This window comes from Macrobrachium rosenbergii, chromosome 50, assembly GCF_040412425.1.
Source record: "Macrobrachium rosenbergii isolate ZJJX-2024 chromosome 50, ASM4041242v1, whole genome shotgun sequence".
Taxonomy (NCBI): domain Eukaryota; kingdom Metazoa; phylum Arthropoda; class Malacostraca; order Decapoda; family Palaemonidae; genus Macrobrachium; species Macrobrachium rosenbergii.
This window is the reverse complement of record NC_089790.1, coordinates 30,391,654-30,413,156: the sequence shown is the minus strand read 5'-3', so window position 1 is coordinate 30,413,156 and position 21,503 is coordinate 30,391,654. Positions and strand designations below refer to the sequence as shown.

The following is a 21,503-nucleotide window of genomic DNA, read 5'->3' as shown; positions in this document are numbered from 1 at the left end:
AATAATAATAATAATAATAATAATAAAGATAAGGGGTGAGTGGAGAGGATGAAATTCATGGAAATGCGTAGAAGAGAAAGGATAGTATTAGACACTCAGGAATCCCCCTTTCTCCCACCCCTCCCCTTAAAAAAAAAAAGAAGATGACCCTCTTGTTTATTTTGGAGAATTAAGGAAAGAACGGGAGGTACACAGGTGCAAGTTGCCGAATAAAGGAAGGCTGTGAAAATTAAGAGGTCTCTAGAAATAGGGAAGGGATATCAATGAATAGTTTAATGCTCCCAAAAATGTCTATTGTTTCTGAAGAAGCTTTGAAGGAATTGGAATACAGCTTTATGTACTAGTAAAATTGTAGAGGACAAAGAATAGGTAGTATTTTTTTTTTTTGGCGGGGTGGTAAATAAACAGCGATTTCTATATTCAGTATTATCAGCCAGATCCGGTTAATTGTACGGATCTGCATACAATTTTCACAGGAACCACCATCAGACTCCTTTGGCAGAGGCAATTGTTAAGATTTGTTTTCAAGTCTACAGTCTAGAGTGTAGGGTTAAAATTCTCAAAAATGTAACAATAAAAATACAAAAAATTGACATGTGTGCCATTTCGGATCCATCGCAAAATCGAATAATCTCCTTCCTTGGTACATAGTCTATCCTCGAAAAGTTCATGTAAATCAAAGTTCATTTAAATCCATATGTAAAGATCTGAGAGATCACACACACACATGGATAAACTGCAACAGTTAAACACAACTCCCTTTCGAATTCGTTAGTAGAGATAATAACATGGGAAAAACCTGCTAAATGGTGAAGATAGGATCAAAATAGTCCCTAGGCATTAACATCCGCATGCACTACCTACCTTCATTTAAGTAGAATGTTTACTTGTGTATAAACTCAAAATAGATATAAAAAAAATGATTTTTATAAAGATTGTAATATGTATGGTGAAAGAATACCAAAACTATCCTCTTTTTCTCTTCTCAATAATTTTAGTCCAGCTGTTATTCTCTGCATCTATTTATCAACCCAGCAATCTATCTCCATTTTTCCATTACTTTTAGTTGTTTAAAAAGATCTTTTCCGTGCTTTATTGATTTATTATCCTATCTGCTAGTTCTTTTACTTGTTCATGACTTGTCTCTTATTGGTAAAAATGAACCAAGATATGAATACTTCTGAACTTGTGAGCAATAAACAACCTGATTACTTCAAACTGCCTGTATCTGTCACATCCTTCAGACGTTCATTCTCACCTTCTCCCAGACTTACGTTGAAATCATTTTCTTCTTGTACAACGTCACGTCCCTCTGACGAGCAAAACAATTTTTCAGGAAGCCAGTTCACGTTGCTGTGATTTATCATCCTTATCATGAGAAGGAGTTTGTTTATTAAGGAAAGAACAAGAGGTAGTACACTGGAGCTGTTTCCTTTCCAGTTGGTCACTGTTACATTTTGATCCCACGACGATTGTCCTTTTCTAAAAGGTATCTAACACGACGCTTCACTGCAACTGTTGATAGGGGTTGATAGCACGCTCGATCTGTTGGAGACAAGCAACGAAACGTTCGAGTCTATTATATTCAGTCCAAATGGTAGTATGTGTGATAAATTGAATTTGTATTTCACAATTTCCAGCAGTTTAGGCAAAATTTTCTGAAGAAACTACTTTCCATATATACCACCTATTCCCTTCACTGATTTTACTGTTATACATTTAAGAATTTCGTTTTCATTTTGCAAGGTCAACAGTACTCGATACTCGAGAATTAAGTCAGACCAGCGTCTGTTAACGAAGTGAACTGACTTGTGCTCTCCCTTTGTTGATCTTGACGTAGCCCTTGTTTGCCAAAATGCTTTAGTGATTCGGCAGTTCCCTCCGAAATAAGCTGTGACGGTAGCTTAAAATTTATTCACTTCAGGCTATTGACGTTTGTATTCTTTTCAGAATGTTTACAGGACGTTTTTCGATCATTTTTACTTCTTTTCATAATTCTCTTACATAACTGCCGTGGTCTTAATTACGGTTAAATGATTGATGTCCATGATCAAGAAAATTGTTCTTGAATACTTTCGTAACACGTGGAGAGTCTGCAAAGAGATCACAAGCAGCTGGCTTTGCCAACGTTAAACACTATATAATGTGTTTTAATTTTCCATGATATTCGACAACTTTTGATTTGGGCAGACAGAAAAATAATGCTAAAGTTTGCAATAATGATGGAAGGACGAGATTAGTAAATGCTCTTCGGGTGAAATAGTTTAACATTAGTAGGTCTTTATATGGGAACAATGGTTTTTCCGCTTGGTTCTTTTCTAGTATTCAAACGATATAAGTAATTTATTTTTTGGCCTTTCAATGTCCAATCCTCCCTAAAAAATACATGACGAATACCTTATATTTTATTGCCGTATAGTTCATAGGTTCATAATTTGATCTTGTGACAGAGGTAATAATAAAACACTTCCCATTTCAGGTTTTTTCCATATATAGCCTCTTTGAAAATGTAAACTACACATGATTTCTTGATGAAGGGTAAAATAAGTCCTTTCTTTTACGCAAATTGAATCAAATCTTCTTAGATTCCTCGTTGTTGGGAAATGAATGAAGAGTTATTTCAACCTTGATTAGCTCTATCGAAAAACGACCCGTGCAAAGCACAGCAACGAGGCATGTTTGTAAAGCGATAAATGGAAATTTAACACATATTTGATTAATCTGAACATAGAAGAGATCACTGTGAATAGCAGCTGGTTTAGCAACCAGCGGTAGATATTGGTAAGCAGTAGCTGGTGAATGAGGCCGCAGGCAAAGTTTGCCGTCAATCATCCGAACCAAGGTCACATTACGCAGTCGACGACGAGGTCCGAGTCGCTGATGACTTGACCTTGTAATCCTTGTGCCTTGAATCTAAGAATTGCCCTCTGTGTCTTTCTTTACAAGGGTACCAAAGGTATAAGCCAGTCCATGTATTTATTAGTTCTGAGGCATGGCACATCAACCAAATAACCGTGGTCTCAAAGGCTCAATCTCCACATCTTTCTTTTCAGGGATCCCAACCCGCGTTCAAATAGAGATGTACATCAGGAGTTTTGGATCTGTGAATCCCATTCAAATGGTGAGTTTATAAACGAACTCTTTTCCTCGTTTTCTGCTTTGCGCCACACAGATTTCTATGTAAATATGTCCTTTGTAGGCTAAGATATGGAATATTTATGAGCAACATGCGTTGAATTTATTTTGAACTTTTATATGTTCATCTCGTTTCTTCGTCAGCTTATTTGACCTAAACAGATTTCGAGAGATATAAAAATTTAAATCTAATGCACTCAAAGGTTCCATAATGTAACGAAAATGAAGGTCTTGCTTATTTAGCAAAGAATTAAATTGTGGTAAAATTTAATGTTCTTGCTCTGTTTGATTACAGGAATACACAGTCGACCTTTACCTTCACCAGCGCTGGTTAGAAGTCCGCTTCCTCAACAACACACTGACTCGTCCTCTTGACCTCAGTGACCCCATACTGGTCAAAATGCTGTGGAAACCCGAGGTCTACTTCCCCAACGCCAAGGACTCCGATTTCCAGTATGTCACTGTCCCCAACGTCATGTTGAGGATTCACCCCGATGGCTCAATTCTGTACATATTAAGGTAATTAATTATTCTCCACCAAAATTGATGGTCCAGTCCTTGTCATATGAAGGTCATTACAAATTGTCATAAATTACCGTTGACTCCTATCCCACATATGAAGAGAAATATTGGATGAAGGATCTTGTCTTCTTTAATTATATGCAAACGTGGTTTTATTGCTACCTGTCCTAGTGATTTGCTTAAAAGCTTGCCTCATAAGATACAGTTAATATTTGTGTTGGGGCCCAAGGCAATCTTGGTAAATGGTAAATACATGGATCAGTATGAGGTAAGTTTTTTTTTATTTTAAATACAAACATCCATGTACGTATGTACGTACATTTCCTTGGAGAATACTGCCATTTGATGCCTTTCGTCGAGAATATATGCGTGATAATTGCACTCTGGAATTTGAGTGGATATATGAGAATGATTGATATACATAAGGGTGGTTAAATAATTCTTATAGTGAGGAAGCTGATCAGAAGAGACCTGTCCTCATAATGCGCATCTTCCAAGACTTGCTGCTATTTACTGTATATCTAAGAAGAAAACGCTGATGGATCGGAGTAAATAGTATCATACAAGACTAGACGCGACTAAGATTGCGTACTTATCTATGGCAAAATCGTAAATATTGGGAGAACATGATTTTCAAGAAGAAGGGGAAGAAGTATTCCTTTATTGTAATTTCTTAACATCTACCATTTTTTATTTACAGATTAAAGCTGACGTTCTCGTGTATGATGGATCTGTCTCACTACCCCCTGGACAAACAAACTTGCTACATACAACTTGCCAGCTGTAGGTATTCAGCTTAAGAATTCACATACCTTGTTAATGATCCTAATCAGTGGAGCTAATGAGAAAAATGTTTATGAACAGCTTGAAATTTTTCGTTCTAAGAGCAGTGCATTTGTAAAAAAGTTTTAGTCTCAAGTTTATTGTCTTTAACGAAAATGTCTACTATTGAAATGCTTGAAAGGCTTACATGCAACTAGTGTGAAAGGTTTATACACAGAGTAAAGAGCTTTGAAAAAATAGGGAACACATTTTATCCCTCTAGCAAATGAATTACGTGTACGAAGTGAAATATCCTAAAAACTATAATTCAGATGTTTATAATCGTAAATGGTATTTAAATTCTTTGGTATAATGAACCATTTTTAAGGTGATATTCTTCCTTAAGAAGTGTTGACAAATTTGCATTTTCATAAGGTTCGCCGCGACTGTAATTCATTTTTTATACAGCAAAACAGTTCTTTGCGTTGAAGAACTTATGCAAGGGATCTAAAAGGAATATTCGTTAAATAGTGCTTTAGCCTGAAAACAGGAAAATGGACTCGCCTACCGGATAAGATACAGCGCAGTAAATTATCTTTTGAAAGCTCTTTAACAATAACAGAACTCTTAGTATTAAAAAGACTCATTTTCAGGGGAAACAGTTTTTTCTCACTTGCATTCTAGGAAAATGAAAGTGGGAGGAAATTATTTGAAGAAGGGGTCTACCCATTCTGGACTTAACCACCTTTCCTCTTCTGTTGATACTCGCTCCCAGACTATCTCTCGAAAGCTATTGCTTATCAGACACATATTCTCTCTCTCTCTCTCTCTCTCTCTCTCTCTCTCTCTCTCTCTCTCTCTCTCTCTCTCTCTCTAAGACACACACGCAATCGGAAAGTCTGTGGTTCACGCCCTGCCTACCGCTTCAAATTGACCAAGCATTAAATGTGTACCATGTTTAAACTCATGAACCTGTTATATCCCTGGCACTACCTGTAGCCAGCATATTCTCGGCCTTTCTTCTCCTCTTCCTTCCCAAGGCTCTCAAATTATATAGCCCTTTCACCAAACTCTTTTCCCGTATTCTCTCCAGACGAAGAACCTCCTCAGTGCAATGCGATCATCTTTTCACCCCAGCTAAACATTTTACTGCATCTTTTGTGTCTACACTTCTCACCTTTCCAACATATTTACCGTATGTATGCATACACAAGTAGATTATTTCAACCTCATCAGAAGTTTTCCTTGCTCTCACGTTCGTTATTTGCAACTCACTTCATAAAGGAAAGGTGTTTAAAAAAATCTCATTATCCCATCCAACTTATGCTATACTAGACTAACATCTCTCTTTCAAGTCTTTCTTCGTGCCTCTACCTTTATTGCTTCACCTATTTTGCATTCACCCATTCAATCGTCCCACCATCACCATTACATATAGTCCCAAATGTCTGAGCTAATCAGCTTGTTATTTTTTCTAACTTTCATATCGACTGAATTTCATTTCCCCATCTTCCTGTCTTTTATTGATACTCATAACATTACTCTTGCTAACATTCACTCTCAACTATCTCCACATGCAAACCCTCAGACTCTGTCATTATATTCTGCTGCTTCTTTTTTCACTATCACCAAATAAGACCACCCTATGCGTGCTCCACCTGTTATATCCCCTTTTGTGTTCTCTTAGACATGCTTTACACCTCTTTACCTGAATTACCCCATTAGTCATTGGCAAGGGAATTTTAAACGGCCATGGAGACTGACCGCGTTCCCATGAGACCAATTTAATCGCTAATAATAATAATAATAATAATAATAATAATAATAATAATAATAATAATAATGAAAAAATAATTGATAATGAAAATACGTTAGTCCACCATTAGTATTTGCAAGTTCCAAATTATGGGCAGCACAGCCTCCTCATTAGTACTAATACCCGAAGTTGTTCTGGCATTTTGTCATTCCTGCTATCGGTCCAATTTTCTAAGTGGAATCAAAATCTTATTCATGAACCCTTAAGTATGTGCGGGTAATTTCATGCCCTGTAATTCTTAGTCACATATATTACCTCTCTACTTGTGTCACATATATTACCTCTCTACTTGTGTGTGTGTTTGTGTGTGGGTGTTTGTTTTTAAAATACTGTATGTATGCATACATACGGTGTATAGCATATGTTTTTCTTTGTGCATGTGCATTTCCTTATGAAAAAGTTACTGTTGACAGAAATGTTTTATCGTATTATATGTTCATTCATTCGCAGTTGTTAAAACAACAAGAGAGCTCGAACTGGTGTGGTATGAGGACCCTCTGAAGATGTACAAGAACCTAAAACTTCCTCAGTTTCAAATCAAAGGCCTGCGAGCGGAGACGTGCACCCAGTCCTTTCATATAGGTATGTGCTCCTGATTAGTAGATGGCGGTTGTCTAGTTGGCATAGGTTTTTGGGCGATATGGACGAGTGCTACGCCCAGCCTTTCTATACAATGTGTAGTCAACCGTTTATTGTGGGGGCTCAGTGTGTCCGCTACTCGTTTCACCAGACACCTATATTACTTCCTCTGAATACTGCCATCTTAGGTTGGCTATTACAAAGACTTCAGATGTGATTATCTTTCTGTCTTCTGTAAGTACATACTGGTGTTTACCCTCCACCTTACCTTCCATTACCAGCGTTACGTGTTGAGGCTATACCAACCTCGGGGGTTTTATTGAACTGGGCCACACTTAGAAATGAAAATGGTGCCTGTTTTTGGAAGTCAAAATCTATTTTTTGCTGGGCCCGGTGGCAGACATGAAGTTTCTTGAGTAAATGAGAATAGAGAAAGTCTAATGTGATCTCGTTGGAAAAGAACCTGATTATTGAAAATAAATGTTTTCTGAAGAAAAATATTCATGAAGGAAATTGTGAATGTATGAATTGTAATAAAATGTTATGCCATCATAATATTTAGATGTACAGTAGTTGGTAATGTATGTTATTGCAGTGGGGCCAACAGACTGGACATTCCGCAGAACCTGTCATGAAATCTTTTGACAGTATATACCAAAGGGTCACCTTTCCGAGGACTAAATGGGATTCTGGTCAATGGTATTGACAAATTACCAATGAGAAAACTAGTATGCATCTTTTTTGCTAATGTGTATTCGGCCGTTTTTCCTAACCAAAAATGTGTTACTTATTTAAGAATACGATGTCAACCGGTACATTGTAATCACTAGATATATTGCTGATGATTTTTCGGAGAGCTAGACTCATATTTGAAATAATTATTTGCCTAAGATTTATTTGCGAACTCGGCAATAAAGTTCCATTGCCATTCCTTGCTATTGTCACGAGCAAATGAGACTCAAGTATAACAACCTCAGCGTATATCGAGAGAACAATTGTTGTGAGTTACATTGTCTTGGTGTATACAGAAAAAAACATTTCTTGTGTAATTAATGAATATAAAAGTAAATGTTCAGATATAAAAAAGATTTATTAGGAGAACGTATACCCAGCATTCTTTGTTAGATTTCGTGCACTGAGAACGTCACATAGCTTTTGAAGTGAAGAAAACTTCGACAGTCATTTAGTGAAGTATGATAAATTTTACCAAGGATCAGCATTAAATCGACTAGTGGACGTTTCCCTAAACTGTTACATTACGGGATATATGGATATATATATTATATATATATATATATATATATATATATATATATATATATATATATATATATATATATATATATATATATTTATATATATATATATATATATATATATATATATATGCCAACTACAAAAAACGAAAAACAAAGAAATAGTCGAAACAAGGTACCTGTATGGATGAAAATCACTCAGTCTTTTAAATAAAAATCTAAATTGACGGTGGTGCCAGAGTCCGCCCTGTGAGAACCAAAATTTCGCTAGAACCAAATCAAAACCCACAAATTTTGTATGTATGTATCTATGTATAATATATATATATATATATATATATATATATATATATATATATATATATATATATATATATATATATATATATAAATATATATATATATATATATATATATATATATATATATATATAAAATAACTCTTATACAAATTTCGTTGAAAGCAATTACTTGTTTTCGTGGCATCAGTAAGTTTCCTACATGAACTTTCATTTCACTGGAGTTTTTTCCGATTCTCGGAAAAATTCCGATGATATGAAGATTCCCGTAGAAATCTTATTGATGACGCTAAAGCATTTTCTTTCAACGAAATTTGTATAAGAGAAAACTATGCCCCAAGTATATGTATGTATATATAAAACTATGACCCAAGTATAATAGTATGTATATATATATATATATATATATATATATATATATATATATATATATATATATATATATATATATATATATACAGTATATATATATATATATATATATATATATATATATATATATATATATATATATATATATATATATATATATAATGTGTATATGTGTACAGTCTTCCTAATGGATTTATAATACAAGGATTCAAATACATGACTTCGTAGATCATTCCGTAAATTAGCCACAGCAGGAATATAACGTCAGGAAAAACACGTGGCTCTGAATCTTATCAAAGAAAGGCAAAAATAATAGAATTAACTGCATAGTTAGCCTTATGTGGTCGATGGCATAATCTAGGAATATCTGATCAATTTTATGTAGTATGTACAGTGAGCCAGTCAGACAATGATGTCGGAGATTAATGATTAGGTATGGGATGAGATTTTTAATAGAACAATTCAAGATGCGAATTAACTGCTGAAGGCCAAACTTGGGGGCAATACTCGAAACATGCCAGAATAAAAGCATGCAAACATTTCTTCCAGATAGACAGTTCTCCAAAAATTCTTGAAAAATTTGGAATACTGATTTTTTTCCTGCAATTGAATCAGAGATAGCCTGCGTATGTTTCTCAATAGTAAATTTCCAAGCAAGAATGACATCAAGAATTTTAAATGGTTTTTATGTAGTTAAACACTGTCAATAAAGATATCTGGGTGTGGGGGATCCAGTTTCCTAGACATAAATCTAATTTTGGATTTCGACTCGGTTTAACTTTATCCCCCATAATTTACACAGTGCTCTCATTTTAGCTAAATCTCTGTTAAGATAATCAACAGCAGCAGGTCTGTTACTTGGAAGATGAGATCGATGCTAAGAAAGCAGCATGTCTCAATAAACAACAGGCTTGTTTTCAAGGCCAAACTCACATGTTGCGTATATATAATATGAAAGCAATGAGAAGATCAGAAACTCTCCATTGCATAATTCGACGACAGAAGATGTCTACGAATCAGAGAAGTGCTGGGAGAAGCGACAGTGAATGTCTGCACAAGTAGAGTCTGTATATGTTAATCTGACTGCATGTAATCAACTAATGCAATGGTTTTTATCTGATTTTTCTTAATTTATCTTTCTCTATTAACGGCATAGATGGTATCGAGTGCTTGCAAAGCCTGAGGTTAGATTTTCGGCCTATCCAACTGGGGATGGGTACATCATCGGCCTTAGCAACGAAGGGCATAGGGCCAGCAACCTCATTCCTGAAGACTCCTTGGGAAATGAAAAATTCTACCCCTGTGGTACCACCACAGCTAAAGAGGAAAAAGGCGTCTGATGAAAAAGTATCCATACTCCGGAGCAGAAAGCCTCCCATGAAAACGTCAGACGTCCAGTAAAGAACACACTCGAAAAGATATAATCTTGCGAAGCTCGGTGAAAGAGAGGCAAATAAAACACGCACAATGGAGTTATTGTATCCCAATAACAGAAAGATATGAAATACGACAATAGCAGAGCACGGGATTGAAGATGAATAGCAGCCAGAAAAAAAAAGAGTAAAGAAGAGGAAGAGGAAAACCAAGAAGAGGGAGCGATAGATCACATGAGAAATGAAGAGAAGAAAAACTGCTTTTCAGAGAAAGAAAGAAAGAAAGGGCCACCTAGGTACGGCAGCTTCGATTATTGAATGTGCGAAAGATCTGCCAGATGGTGTCATTCGTCACCCTAGCGACACGTCTCATGAATGTATTCCTGAAATTAGCAGTGAAGAACATAAAAGAGGAAAAGACTACGTGGCGATTCTCCCATGAAGAAGGATGAAGGGGCGGCTCGAAACGAGAACTAGGCCGTTGAATGAACGAGGCGTTGACAGGTGATGTCTCGTACAGTATCATGATTTTTTCGTCTTGGAATAGCACACTTTCCTTTGTTAGCTAAGGTGTGAACTAAATTATCTACACCTGGGGTATATTGCTGGGTATTTATGATTCGGTTTCGTTTGATGTAAAATTAGAATTGGCGTTATTTACTTTTTAAGCAGTCCTCCCTATCCTAAGAGAACTGTAGGATTATTTCGCATGATCCCCCCTGAGAACAACAAAGTAGTTATAAACAACACATAGACATAAGACAGCTCTCTCTCTCTCTCTCTCTCTCTCTCTCTCTCTCTCTCTCTCTCTCTCTCTCTCTCTCTCAGGAGGCGGATTCTAGATTGATATTTCATCCTTACAACTGAATTCGTCGAAGAGAAAATAAAATAGAAATTATGTTTGATTTTGCTGTTACATAATCCATTTCCATAAAGAAACCCTCATTATCTTTCCCTCTATTATTCGATTCCAAGATAGGTCATGATTAGAAGCTGATTGTTAGTATTTTTTAAAACTTAGTTATTGTGCCTTTTACCCCTTTTTTTTAATAATGTTACACAAGGGCAATGATTAAATGGCACTAAAGATGTGCCTTTTATGTAGTCTTTGCGTAATGAACGTCCGAAAATATAAAGCCAATCACAAAAGACTCATATTAACAGAAGTTTTATATGTTATATCCCTCTTGTTATACAAGTTAAAGAGCTAATTTTTCAACAACTCTGAAGATTATTGCAAACCTCAAAGTAATATAATTCATATTTACTGAACTGTCGATCCTACCAGCATGCTTCGAAAGAACTGTTGTCCTAAAGACAGATTGAACATTTAATAGGAGACAAAACGGCTGTTTATACAGTACATGTAATGAACATAACCAAGGGTAGAGCTTCTTTGAAACTAAATACCAGGAAAATCGCACTGATGTACAACTAGTGCGACTTATATATATATATATATATATATATATATATATATATATATATATATATATATATATATATATATATATATATATATATATATATATGCATGTATGTATACACAGACATATCTGAGGCATGAAAGATAAAAGATGTATCAAGCGCTTCCGTGCTGTTTCAACACAATTTCAAGATACATTGTACCTTAAAAATGTGTTGAAATAACATGAAAGCGCATGGTACATCCTTCTTTCATTTTCCCTGTGGCCTCAGCTGTATTTATTGTCACGTGTTATTAAATGACATACATACACACATTCGCACACAGATATATGTGTGTGTATATATATTTATATGTGTGTGTGTGCGTGTATGAGGAGATTATTAGTTCCAACTCTCTTTTATGGTAGTGAAGTGTGGATATTGGAAAGTGAATGAAATAAAGAAGGTTGAACTCGCTGGGATGAACTGTTTGCTTAGGACACGTGACTTACGATGGATTCACAAGGTGAGTAATATGAAGAGATAGAAGTAATGGTAAAATGGGAGGATAGATCAGATTATACTGAGAGACTTCGCTGATGTAGAAGGAAAGAACGACGATAAGTTGGTGAAGAGAGTGTGTAATCAAGAGATATTTGATGGGAGGAGGAGAGGAAGTGCTAGAGAGGATTAGATAGACGGTTTAAAATTGTATACGGAGGGAAAGGCCTCAGTATCCAAGAAGCCCGAGAGAGTGTACAAGTTAGGGGTGATTGTCATAGTATGTCTGTAGGGGGTTGACATAAAGCTGATCAGCCTTCTGACTATTTGTATGGAGACGCTTATTTTACGGAAGCTTCATTGCAAACAAGATCCTTCCTTGATCCAGCATTTATAATATCAGCGTGACATTAACTTTTGTATTTTTCTCAAAACCACCCTCTGTTAGAGGAAACTGTTTATTCTATATATATATATATATATATATATATATATATATATATATATATATATATATATATATATATACATATATATATATTTATATACAGATACATATACTTATACACAGAATCAACTGGTCACTTATTACCAGATAAATGTGTGGTCAGGTTGCGTGACCTCGTTCTGGTACCTCGGATGGGGGTTCGAATCCTGCTACGGACCTCAGAATTTTGTCATAGTCTACAATTTGGATCTGAAGCTTTGTAGTAACAATTGTACACAAAAACTGTGAAGAATTCGGGAAGTTAGAGGGCATTGTGGCTATAACATTTGCACACACACATACATACACATATATATATATATGTGTGTTTTGTGTGATATATATATATATATATATATATATATATATATATATATATATATATATATATATATATATATATATATATATATATATAATAATGCGTATGTTCTCTCGTTTGGGAAAATACCCAGAGGCGCGTAATTCATGCATGCGGAGGTGTTGAGTTCAGTTAGCTAACTGAAATCTCTCTCTCTCTCTCTCTCTCTCTCTCTCTCTCTCTCTCTTTTGTTATTTGCTCTGGGTTAAATACCAAAGGTTACTCATGAACAATCGAAAGAACTGAAAAATTTTCAAGAGTTCAAATATTCGGAGATCAGATTAGTCGGAAAAAGAATTGAGCTTTAAAAGCATTTTTTTTAAACTGGTTAGACAAGGATATGAAACGTCTCCCATTATCAGATATTAGACTGAGCATTTTAATATTAAAAATGAAAAAAAAATGAAATCCCTTTCAGATATGAGACGTAATAATTTTAGAACTTGAAAAACATATCTACTTATTTTCAATTTCATTTTGGTCGCCGGGGAAACGTTCTGTCCCTGGATGCTGGTAATTACATTTGACGGATATTCCGGATAAAAAGAGTTACTCTTACTTTTAGGGATATAGTAACGGATTTTTCCTAGTTTCCATATATTTATCTGTATTTTTATTCGATTTTAAAGATTCTTTCACCATCAAGGCTTCCCTCACGCTGCGCATGAAAACATTTCATTGCCTCTGTTGTTCCGGCAGGGTAATGAGTTTGACATTTTTATTATTAGTTCTTTCTTGAAGGTTGATAGAATCTCATTAGAGAATATGCAGTTATTTACATAATGTTTGAGTGTAGAAAATGTTCTTTCCCTTTACATACCTTTCTATCTAATTTAGATTTATTTTTATCTGATATTGACGAGGTATTTTCCGCGCTTTGATGTTAACATTGACTGAATTTTCGAAATATGTCAAAGTTAAGATCAATACAAAAATCCAGGCCTCTCATGCTCACACAGGGTTAACTTATTATCCTGAAACATTCTTAATATAGGACATCCCTTATATGCTTTATCGTGTATTAAATATACATTGTTAATTCATCACGTTATTGTGAAGACAACGCGGTAATTCTGTAATTCTGAGGTTAGTGGAATGTGAAGTAGTTACTATTGTTATTAATAAATTGGTTAGGTAGAAATCAGTGTTCTTCTTCAAGGTGTTCGCTTTATTTTCATACCAGTTGTTAGAAAGAAGGAACTTCTTATGGAGAGAGCGTTAGAATTTGCAAGACAGAAGTGACTGACACAGTTTGCAAGGCTTCCATGATGGACGTTCATGTTTACAGGCACCTCCTTCTTAAATTCTTTTCCTGAGTCATGTAACCCCATTTTTCCAAAGGAGAGTTTGTCGTTTTCTCAGGAGTCAGGACCAACAGACATTTTATTAGACACTCGTCTTTCTTCTGTCTTTTTAAGGGAATTGTAATCTTATTCATTTCGTTGGATACGTACGCACAAGGAATTTCATCATTTGCAAAGCTGCTTTCTCAAGTAGGTAGTTTAGTGTATAAAAATACAACCAGGAGGTTAGTTTAAATCCAGGCAGAAAACCAGGACACTGCAAACATTTTTGCATAAATATGATCCCCCCATGCTTCACTGTTATTTCAAGAGAAAAATTACACCAGGAGTCATTATTTTTTTCATTACTAATAAACAGCATTAATATTCATACAGTCGGTACGACTTAAAGGAAAAAAGCATGGCCCACATGACTAAACGTTTTTAGCAAAGGATCAATGAGCAATGATGTGTACAGTCTATATGAACAATGAAAACTGGATTTCCCAGGATTAAAGATACATGCAAAGCAGTATTAAATGCTTTGGCAGTGCCTCGCCAAAACAAACATAAAAACATCAAATAAACGCTCGGTTACCTCTGAACGTTCCGGCGGTAATCACAGAAGTTGAATGGAGGCTCTCTTAATCAAGCTGAGCTATAAATGCAGGCATTTCACAATGGAGGTAAATTACTGGGCTCCGCGAGTGAATAGACGATTTGAAGAACAATGCAGGTGAAATTATACTCATTCAATTAAAGTCAGTACTTCGCCTCAGGCTAAGGACAGGGAGTTTCGGCTTTACTGTAAATACCCTGTACTACTACGATTAAGCCATGTACTATGCAGTAGTCATATAATTGATCAGACTTCCTACAAGCGAATGAATGGGATCTTTAAATATCTGTACTCCGTTGTGGTGGCGTTACGCTTTTCCCACGCGTAGATATATTCTTCTCTGGCTAAAATTGAATTCCCTTAATTTTAAAGATTTTCTTGGATAACCAGGAACCTAGGTAGTATATGACTCATGAAAACCACTAATGTTCTGATGTAACTAATACGTGTAAATTGAACTCTCAGCCAAATGCGTTACCTGCTCGAACAGTAAATCGCCTTATTTATTTAAGACTGATTATTGAAAAATTACGCTCGAAAACTATCAGGTGTACACTTGAAAAAGAAAACCGCCTCATCAATGATCGCTGATGAAATATCCCACCACCTTCCGTACTGATATCTATCATTGAAAACAGGAAGCTACCGTAATCTTTGATTAGTTTACATACAAATTCCATAAAATGAAGTCTCATGATACTTTGAATATATTTGCATTTGGCATTATACTCATGGAACAAAATTAGAATGATAATATTTAAAATTTCTTGTTACGTCGACGTGCATTCTTCCCTCTCCAGAATCCTCAGCACAAATGACTACCTCCCTCCAGGCACTTCAGGTGGCTGAAAACCTAGTCTTGGCAAATTAGGACAAGACATAGATATTATATATATATATATATATATATATATATATATATATATATATATATATATATATATATATATATCTGTGTGTGTGTGTGTGTGTGTGTATATATATATATATATATATATATATATATATATATATATATATATATATATATATATATATATGTATATATTTATATGTATAATATATATACAGGGTGTTTCGAAATTAGAGCCCCCTCTACAGCATAAACTAAAATTGATATGGACAAAAACAAGAGTAATTCAGAACAGATTTTATTTAAGTTTCTCTCTGAGTATTTAATATTTTGTGTGGCCTCCATCTGCCTGTACCACAGCCTGCATTCTTGAGGGGTATGATTTCAGCAAACGGCAAAAAAGCTGAGACTCAAACTCCATTTCCCTGAGCACTTCGGTCACCTCTCTTCGCAGGTCGTCGAGGCTTGGTATACAATCATAGTTCGCTATGCGCGCTTCAACACGATCTTTTAAGATACTGCCAATGTTTTCACACACATTAAGGTCAGGTTAGGGGAGCTACCTGGAAATTCTCTTGACGAGAAGAAATCGATACCACTGTTTCGAAGCAGCTCCTATGTCTGAAGAGCCTTGAACATGGTGCCTTATCATGCAAAAATGTGACTTCTCCAACAAATAACACATTTTCAGGATCTTTGAGGAAAGGAAATACTCCACCATTAAGCACAGTTTCTGTGAAGTATTCACCATTCCATGACTGTCCTTTTTCTTTGATGATCCACATTAACCGTTTGGCTGTGAAACAAAGAAAAATTCCCAAACATTCAGGAAATTTCACAACTTGGCAATAGCGCACATCATTGCTGATATCATCCAACTTGGCAGCCCAAATGATGTCATTTTTATGATTTGGCTTCCTGACTGTGTAAATGAAGAATTCATCTGATGCAGCCGCCAACATGGAGAAAGTCAGCTTCATCCCAATCTTTAAGAAATGAACCACAAAACCATGCAAGGTCTTCTCTTTCTTGCTGAGTGATGTTGGGCTTGCTGATAACATGAAATGGCTTGATACCAGATTTTACCAACTCACGATATATAGCACTATAACTTCTCTTCTTTCCCCTTTTTGTTTCTAGTTCAAGCGTCAATTTACGTAAAGACTTTCTTGGTCTACCCACTGCCTCAGCTATGATGTCTTTTGACTCCTGAGAAAGGACTTCAGGCCTTCCAAGATTCTCACTCTTTTCGCGATGACAGTCATATGGATTTTTGTTCCAGTTTCTTTTAACAAAAGATTCATCTCTTTTAATGTATTTAGCTATCCAGGAACGTGAAATGAAGGATGCACCAGCATCCCTGGCTTCTCTGAAGGATATAACCCAGATTCGGTCAATCCATCTGATTTCCTGTGAGTCGTTAGCCATGGTTGTATCTAACTCCGTCACTCAGTCTGAAAATACAAGAAATGTAAAATGAAATATAGCTTAATAGAAACTTAAAATAATGTACTTGGAGATAGGCTATAGCAGAAAACTTCATAACTTTCCATTTGTTCTGTGGAGGGGGGCCTCTAATTTCGAAACACCCAGTATACATGTGTGTATATGTGTATATGTGTGTGTCATGCAGTGCCAAGAATAGAGTACGCAAATTATGCATACATAAATGTCAGTACTTGTTTGCTTGTTCACTTTTATTTGTGTTTTTATAAATTAAACTAATATACAGGATGTCTTTTTTTCGAAATTTGCGAAATTTATGTAAATAGTGGTGTGTGCCGGGAAAGGACCTACGTTAGGGCGTATAAACGGTTCTCAACCTTTTTTGGCCCATGCACCCTTTCACCATATGTTAGAATGTATTTCTCCCCCGCCCCCCTTTTCCAAAATTTTCTGCCTCAAAATGTGCATTCCAAATAATATGCAACAAAATACTAACACAAGCACACAAGCTAGCGGAGAGAAAGCCCAGCGTGACTCTCAGTAGTGCGGCACGAAGCACACTGCATTTTGTGTGGCCCTAGAGTCAGAGTGAGCCTGCCAATCTATGGTCACAATTACCCCCTCACTGAAACTCTGAAATTCCCCCCCCCCCACCCCCGCCCGCCCCGGTTGAGAACCACTGTGCGACAAATTTAGGAAGAGGCTCCAGCCGTATTCTCGGGTCAGATCGTTGTTGTCGCTTCTTCCGCGTCCTTTAAGTCATACCCTTATTATGACAAGCCCTTTTCGTTGAGGAATACTCAGATCCGTTCTTATAATCACTTTGTAAATCCAGGTTTAACCCTCTGGCTCATTCTTCATATTACTGTGTTACTGTGCACGTGTACTAGAGTCTCATAATGGATGCTTTTAGTTTTCTGTAAAAGAAAACTATTGTGCTGGCTTTGTCTGTCCGTTCGCCCTCAGATCTTGTAAACTACTGAGGCTAGAGGGCTGGAGATTGGTATGTTGACCATCCACCCTCCAATCATCAAACACATCAAACTGCAGCCCTTTAGCGTCAGTAGTTTTTATTTTATTTAATGTTAAAGTTAGCCATAATCGTGCATTTGGAAACGATATAGGACAGGCCGCGGTTCATACAGCATTATACCGAGATCACGAAAGATAGATCTATTTTCGGTGGCCTTGATTATACGCTGTACGGAAAACTCGATTGCGCTGAAGAAACTTCTTGTTTCTTTTATGTAGGTAAGTAATTTCACATAAAATTCAAAGTATGTGCAAGCACCCAGGAAAACGCGAAGACTATTTTAAGTATGTGCCTTTTATTTGTAAAACAGTTATTTGTGTCAGCTGACAAGTGTGTTTGAAATCAATGGAACAAATTACGTTAGGATACAAAGTATTTGTGGGAGAAATGAAACGCAATTATGATCTTGAGCGATCTTTCCTTTTCAAGTCAAGGCATCTTCAAGCAGACTGATATTTAGGGATAAAAATTTGTAAATATGTATTAAAGGGACAGTTCAGACGAACATTAGACAGCTGGGTAAAATATTAGCTAAAGATAGTGGAGGTGCCATAGCCTATATTTTGACGAGGGCGAGTTCCATTTTTTGTCATTAGGATCAGAGTAACTATACCCCATAAAATTTATACATTTTACACATTTCTTTTGATGTAATTGAATCTAACATAATATGTTTTCTTAGGCTAATATTTTTAACTATGTTTCTACCATGTTATTGAAATAAATCAGCTTTTTAGTTTCAATTTGATAGCTTGGCTGTTTTCACTAACGCGAACAAAAATGGTAGTGTTATCCTGTGCATATCTCAAAAACATTTTTATGCTCTTCTGTTCTTTTTCCCATTGATTTTCCAGTCTGATCAGTTTGATAATTCTCACGATTCAAATGAGATTTGTTATGCATATCTTTTCCGATTGCCCGGAGATTCCTAATAAATGCATCTTTCATGGTATTATTTTTCTTAAATGCCCCATTATTACTTCTTAAAGTTTTAAGCAAATGGGAAATATGTGTAAAGTTATTTTCATTTGGCAATGCAAGCGAAATCTTTGTGTCTCATGCAATATCAGGATAATTTGATATCTTGCCTGTACTCCTAGTTACATCTATTCTGTCCTGAATGTATTCAGGGCTGCATGCTCATAATGCTCTTAAAAACCTGATGCAGAAACTAATTTCTTTACCTTATCGCTTTGACCTGAATATCAGTGTACATGGCAGAAGTATTGGTAGGTTTTCTGTATGCACAGATTTAAAAATAACTGTTGCTTCTTTGTATTCGGCAATCCAAAAAGGGTATGCTCTAATAATTTTCCATTTCTGAAGTGAATTCGGTTGCGTCCAGTTTAAGTGGCAAGTGAAAAACCTTTACTTTGTTTACTACCGGCATGCGCCTCTGTGTATTCACCATATATATATATATATATATATATATATATATATATATATATATATATATATATATATATATATATATATATATATATATATATATATATATATATATATATATATATATATATATAATATATATATATATATATATATATATATATATATATATATATATATATATATATATATATATATATATATATATATATATATATATATATATATATATATATATATATATATATATATATATATATATATATATATATATATATATATATATATATAGAATGCGTGCCATTGTATTTACTGATATTCATTGTTCATTTACCTAAAGATAAGATTGCAAGTGCATGCGTGTACGCACTACTGATATTGATTCCTCTCCTCTGTCAGGCAATTACAGTTGTCTTCAAGCGGCTTTCGAGCTGCGCCGAAACGTGGGCTACCATTTGGTCCAGTCGTATTTGCCCACCTCCCTCATCGTAGTCGTCTCATGGGTCAGTTTCTGGTTAGACGTCGATGCCATCCCGTCAAGAGTCACTCTGGGGGTCACCACTTTCCTGACGGTGTGCTCGGAGTCAACAGCCTTCAGGGACAAGATGCCAATGGGTGAGTAGAGTTTGAGAAACTTTATAATATTTTTATCTAAATATTCCGCGTCACTAGAAAATGCGTCAGCAAATTTTGAATAAGAATTTGCCAGTCAAAGCTTTGCAGAATAGACAAGTCAGAAGTTATCAAAATAGGCTTGGCTTCTCTTGAAATTAAGGATACGTTTCGTTTCCATCAAGGTGTTGGATCTTTAACGTTTCCACTGCTTTTATAATTATAAGAATTTGAAAAAGAATTTTCGCTTATGAATCCACATTTCCTAAAGGAATTAAGCTGCTTTTGAAGTAAATTTGAAGTAAAGGATGATGCAAGGGGTATTACATGAATAAAGTCAAAGATGAACAAAGTTTTAGTATAATGATAAAAATAGCATCACATAAACTAATAAAAATATAAGAGAGAGAGAGAGAGAGAGAGAGAGAGAGAGAGAGAGAGAGAGAGAGAGAGAGAGAGAGAGAGCTTGTGTCAAAGATATATGAAACAGAAACGAGAAGGCCAGAAAATGAATAGACTCATGCTGTGGCTGAATGCTACAGTGAAACGGTTTAAAAACACGGTAAGTGGAGGAATATTGCATATTCCAGACCGCAAATGACATGTAATGTTGATTACACTTTCTTTTTTGAGTTTATGAAATGATCTGGGAACTGAAAATTTTGTCTGCATTTGGACTTTCTCTCTCTCTCTCTCTCTCTCTCTCTCTCTCTCTCTCTCTCTCTCTCTCTCTACGCGCCAGAACTAGAAATAATTAGAAGGTATGATTAAAGATACACAGACAGAAACAGTAATTAGCGGAAATGGTAATACAGTGGTCTAAAATAGCACAAAGAAAATAAGAACAAAATCTCGAGACCTCGCATAAGTAAAACATCAACCGAGAATTAATTAATACGAGAAAAAGAAAAAACTCCGAAATGTGTCAAAGATCAAAGCTATAGCATAACTCGAGCAAAATAATAGGGTTAGAAAATAAGACAAAACGTAAACAAAAATGTAAATTAGAATTAAAACTCCGAGTTAAATGACACATGCTACTTGGAAACTTTCCTAAAAGGCTGCCTATACATTAATTAAGACGTCTTGCTTGTGTTCTTGAAAAATCTGTGGTACTGCCTTTTTACGAACCTTTAACAAACGGGTTAACGATGTAAACACCATGAACCTGTTAACAGTTTCGGGCAACACAACTTTAGAAATAGAGGAAGTAAACGTACTTGAATGAGACATCTGCGATTCAGCGACGTCACAGACCCATTCGCCTTGTGAGACACTCCCAAGTTACAAGACATCAGACATATATAAACGTGACCGGGAAGTCCCTTGCGTGCTCTAAAAATGACATCGGAATTTTACAGAATGCCGTTTTTTATAGACATTCTGTTATGAACA

The 21,503-nt window shown here is 35.5% G+C and overlaps 1 protein-coding gene across 2 annotated transcripts in view; it reads left to right on the top strand.

The window, feature by feature from the left end:
• The window catches only part of LOC136832806 (glycine receptor subunit alpha-2-like), a 150,528-nt gene that overhangs the window by 119,652 nt on the left and 9,373 nt on the right, over positions 1-21,503 (top strand). For both annotated transcript variants that reach the window (XM_067094390.1, XM_067094389.1), the window contains exons 4-8: positions 3,054-3,121; positions 3,431-3,654; positions 4,358-4,440; positions 6,686-6,817; positions 19,896-20,111. In XM_067094390.1, coding sequence (XP_066950491.1) covers positions 3,054-3,121; positions 3,431-3,654; positions 4,358-4,440; positions 6,686-6,817; positions 19,896-20,111 — 723 coding nt within the window. The remainder of the gene's footprint in view (positions 1-3,053; positions 3,122-3,430; positions 3,655-4,357; positions 4,441-6,685; positions 6,818-19,895; positions 20,112-21,503) is intronic.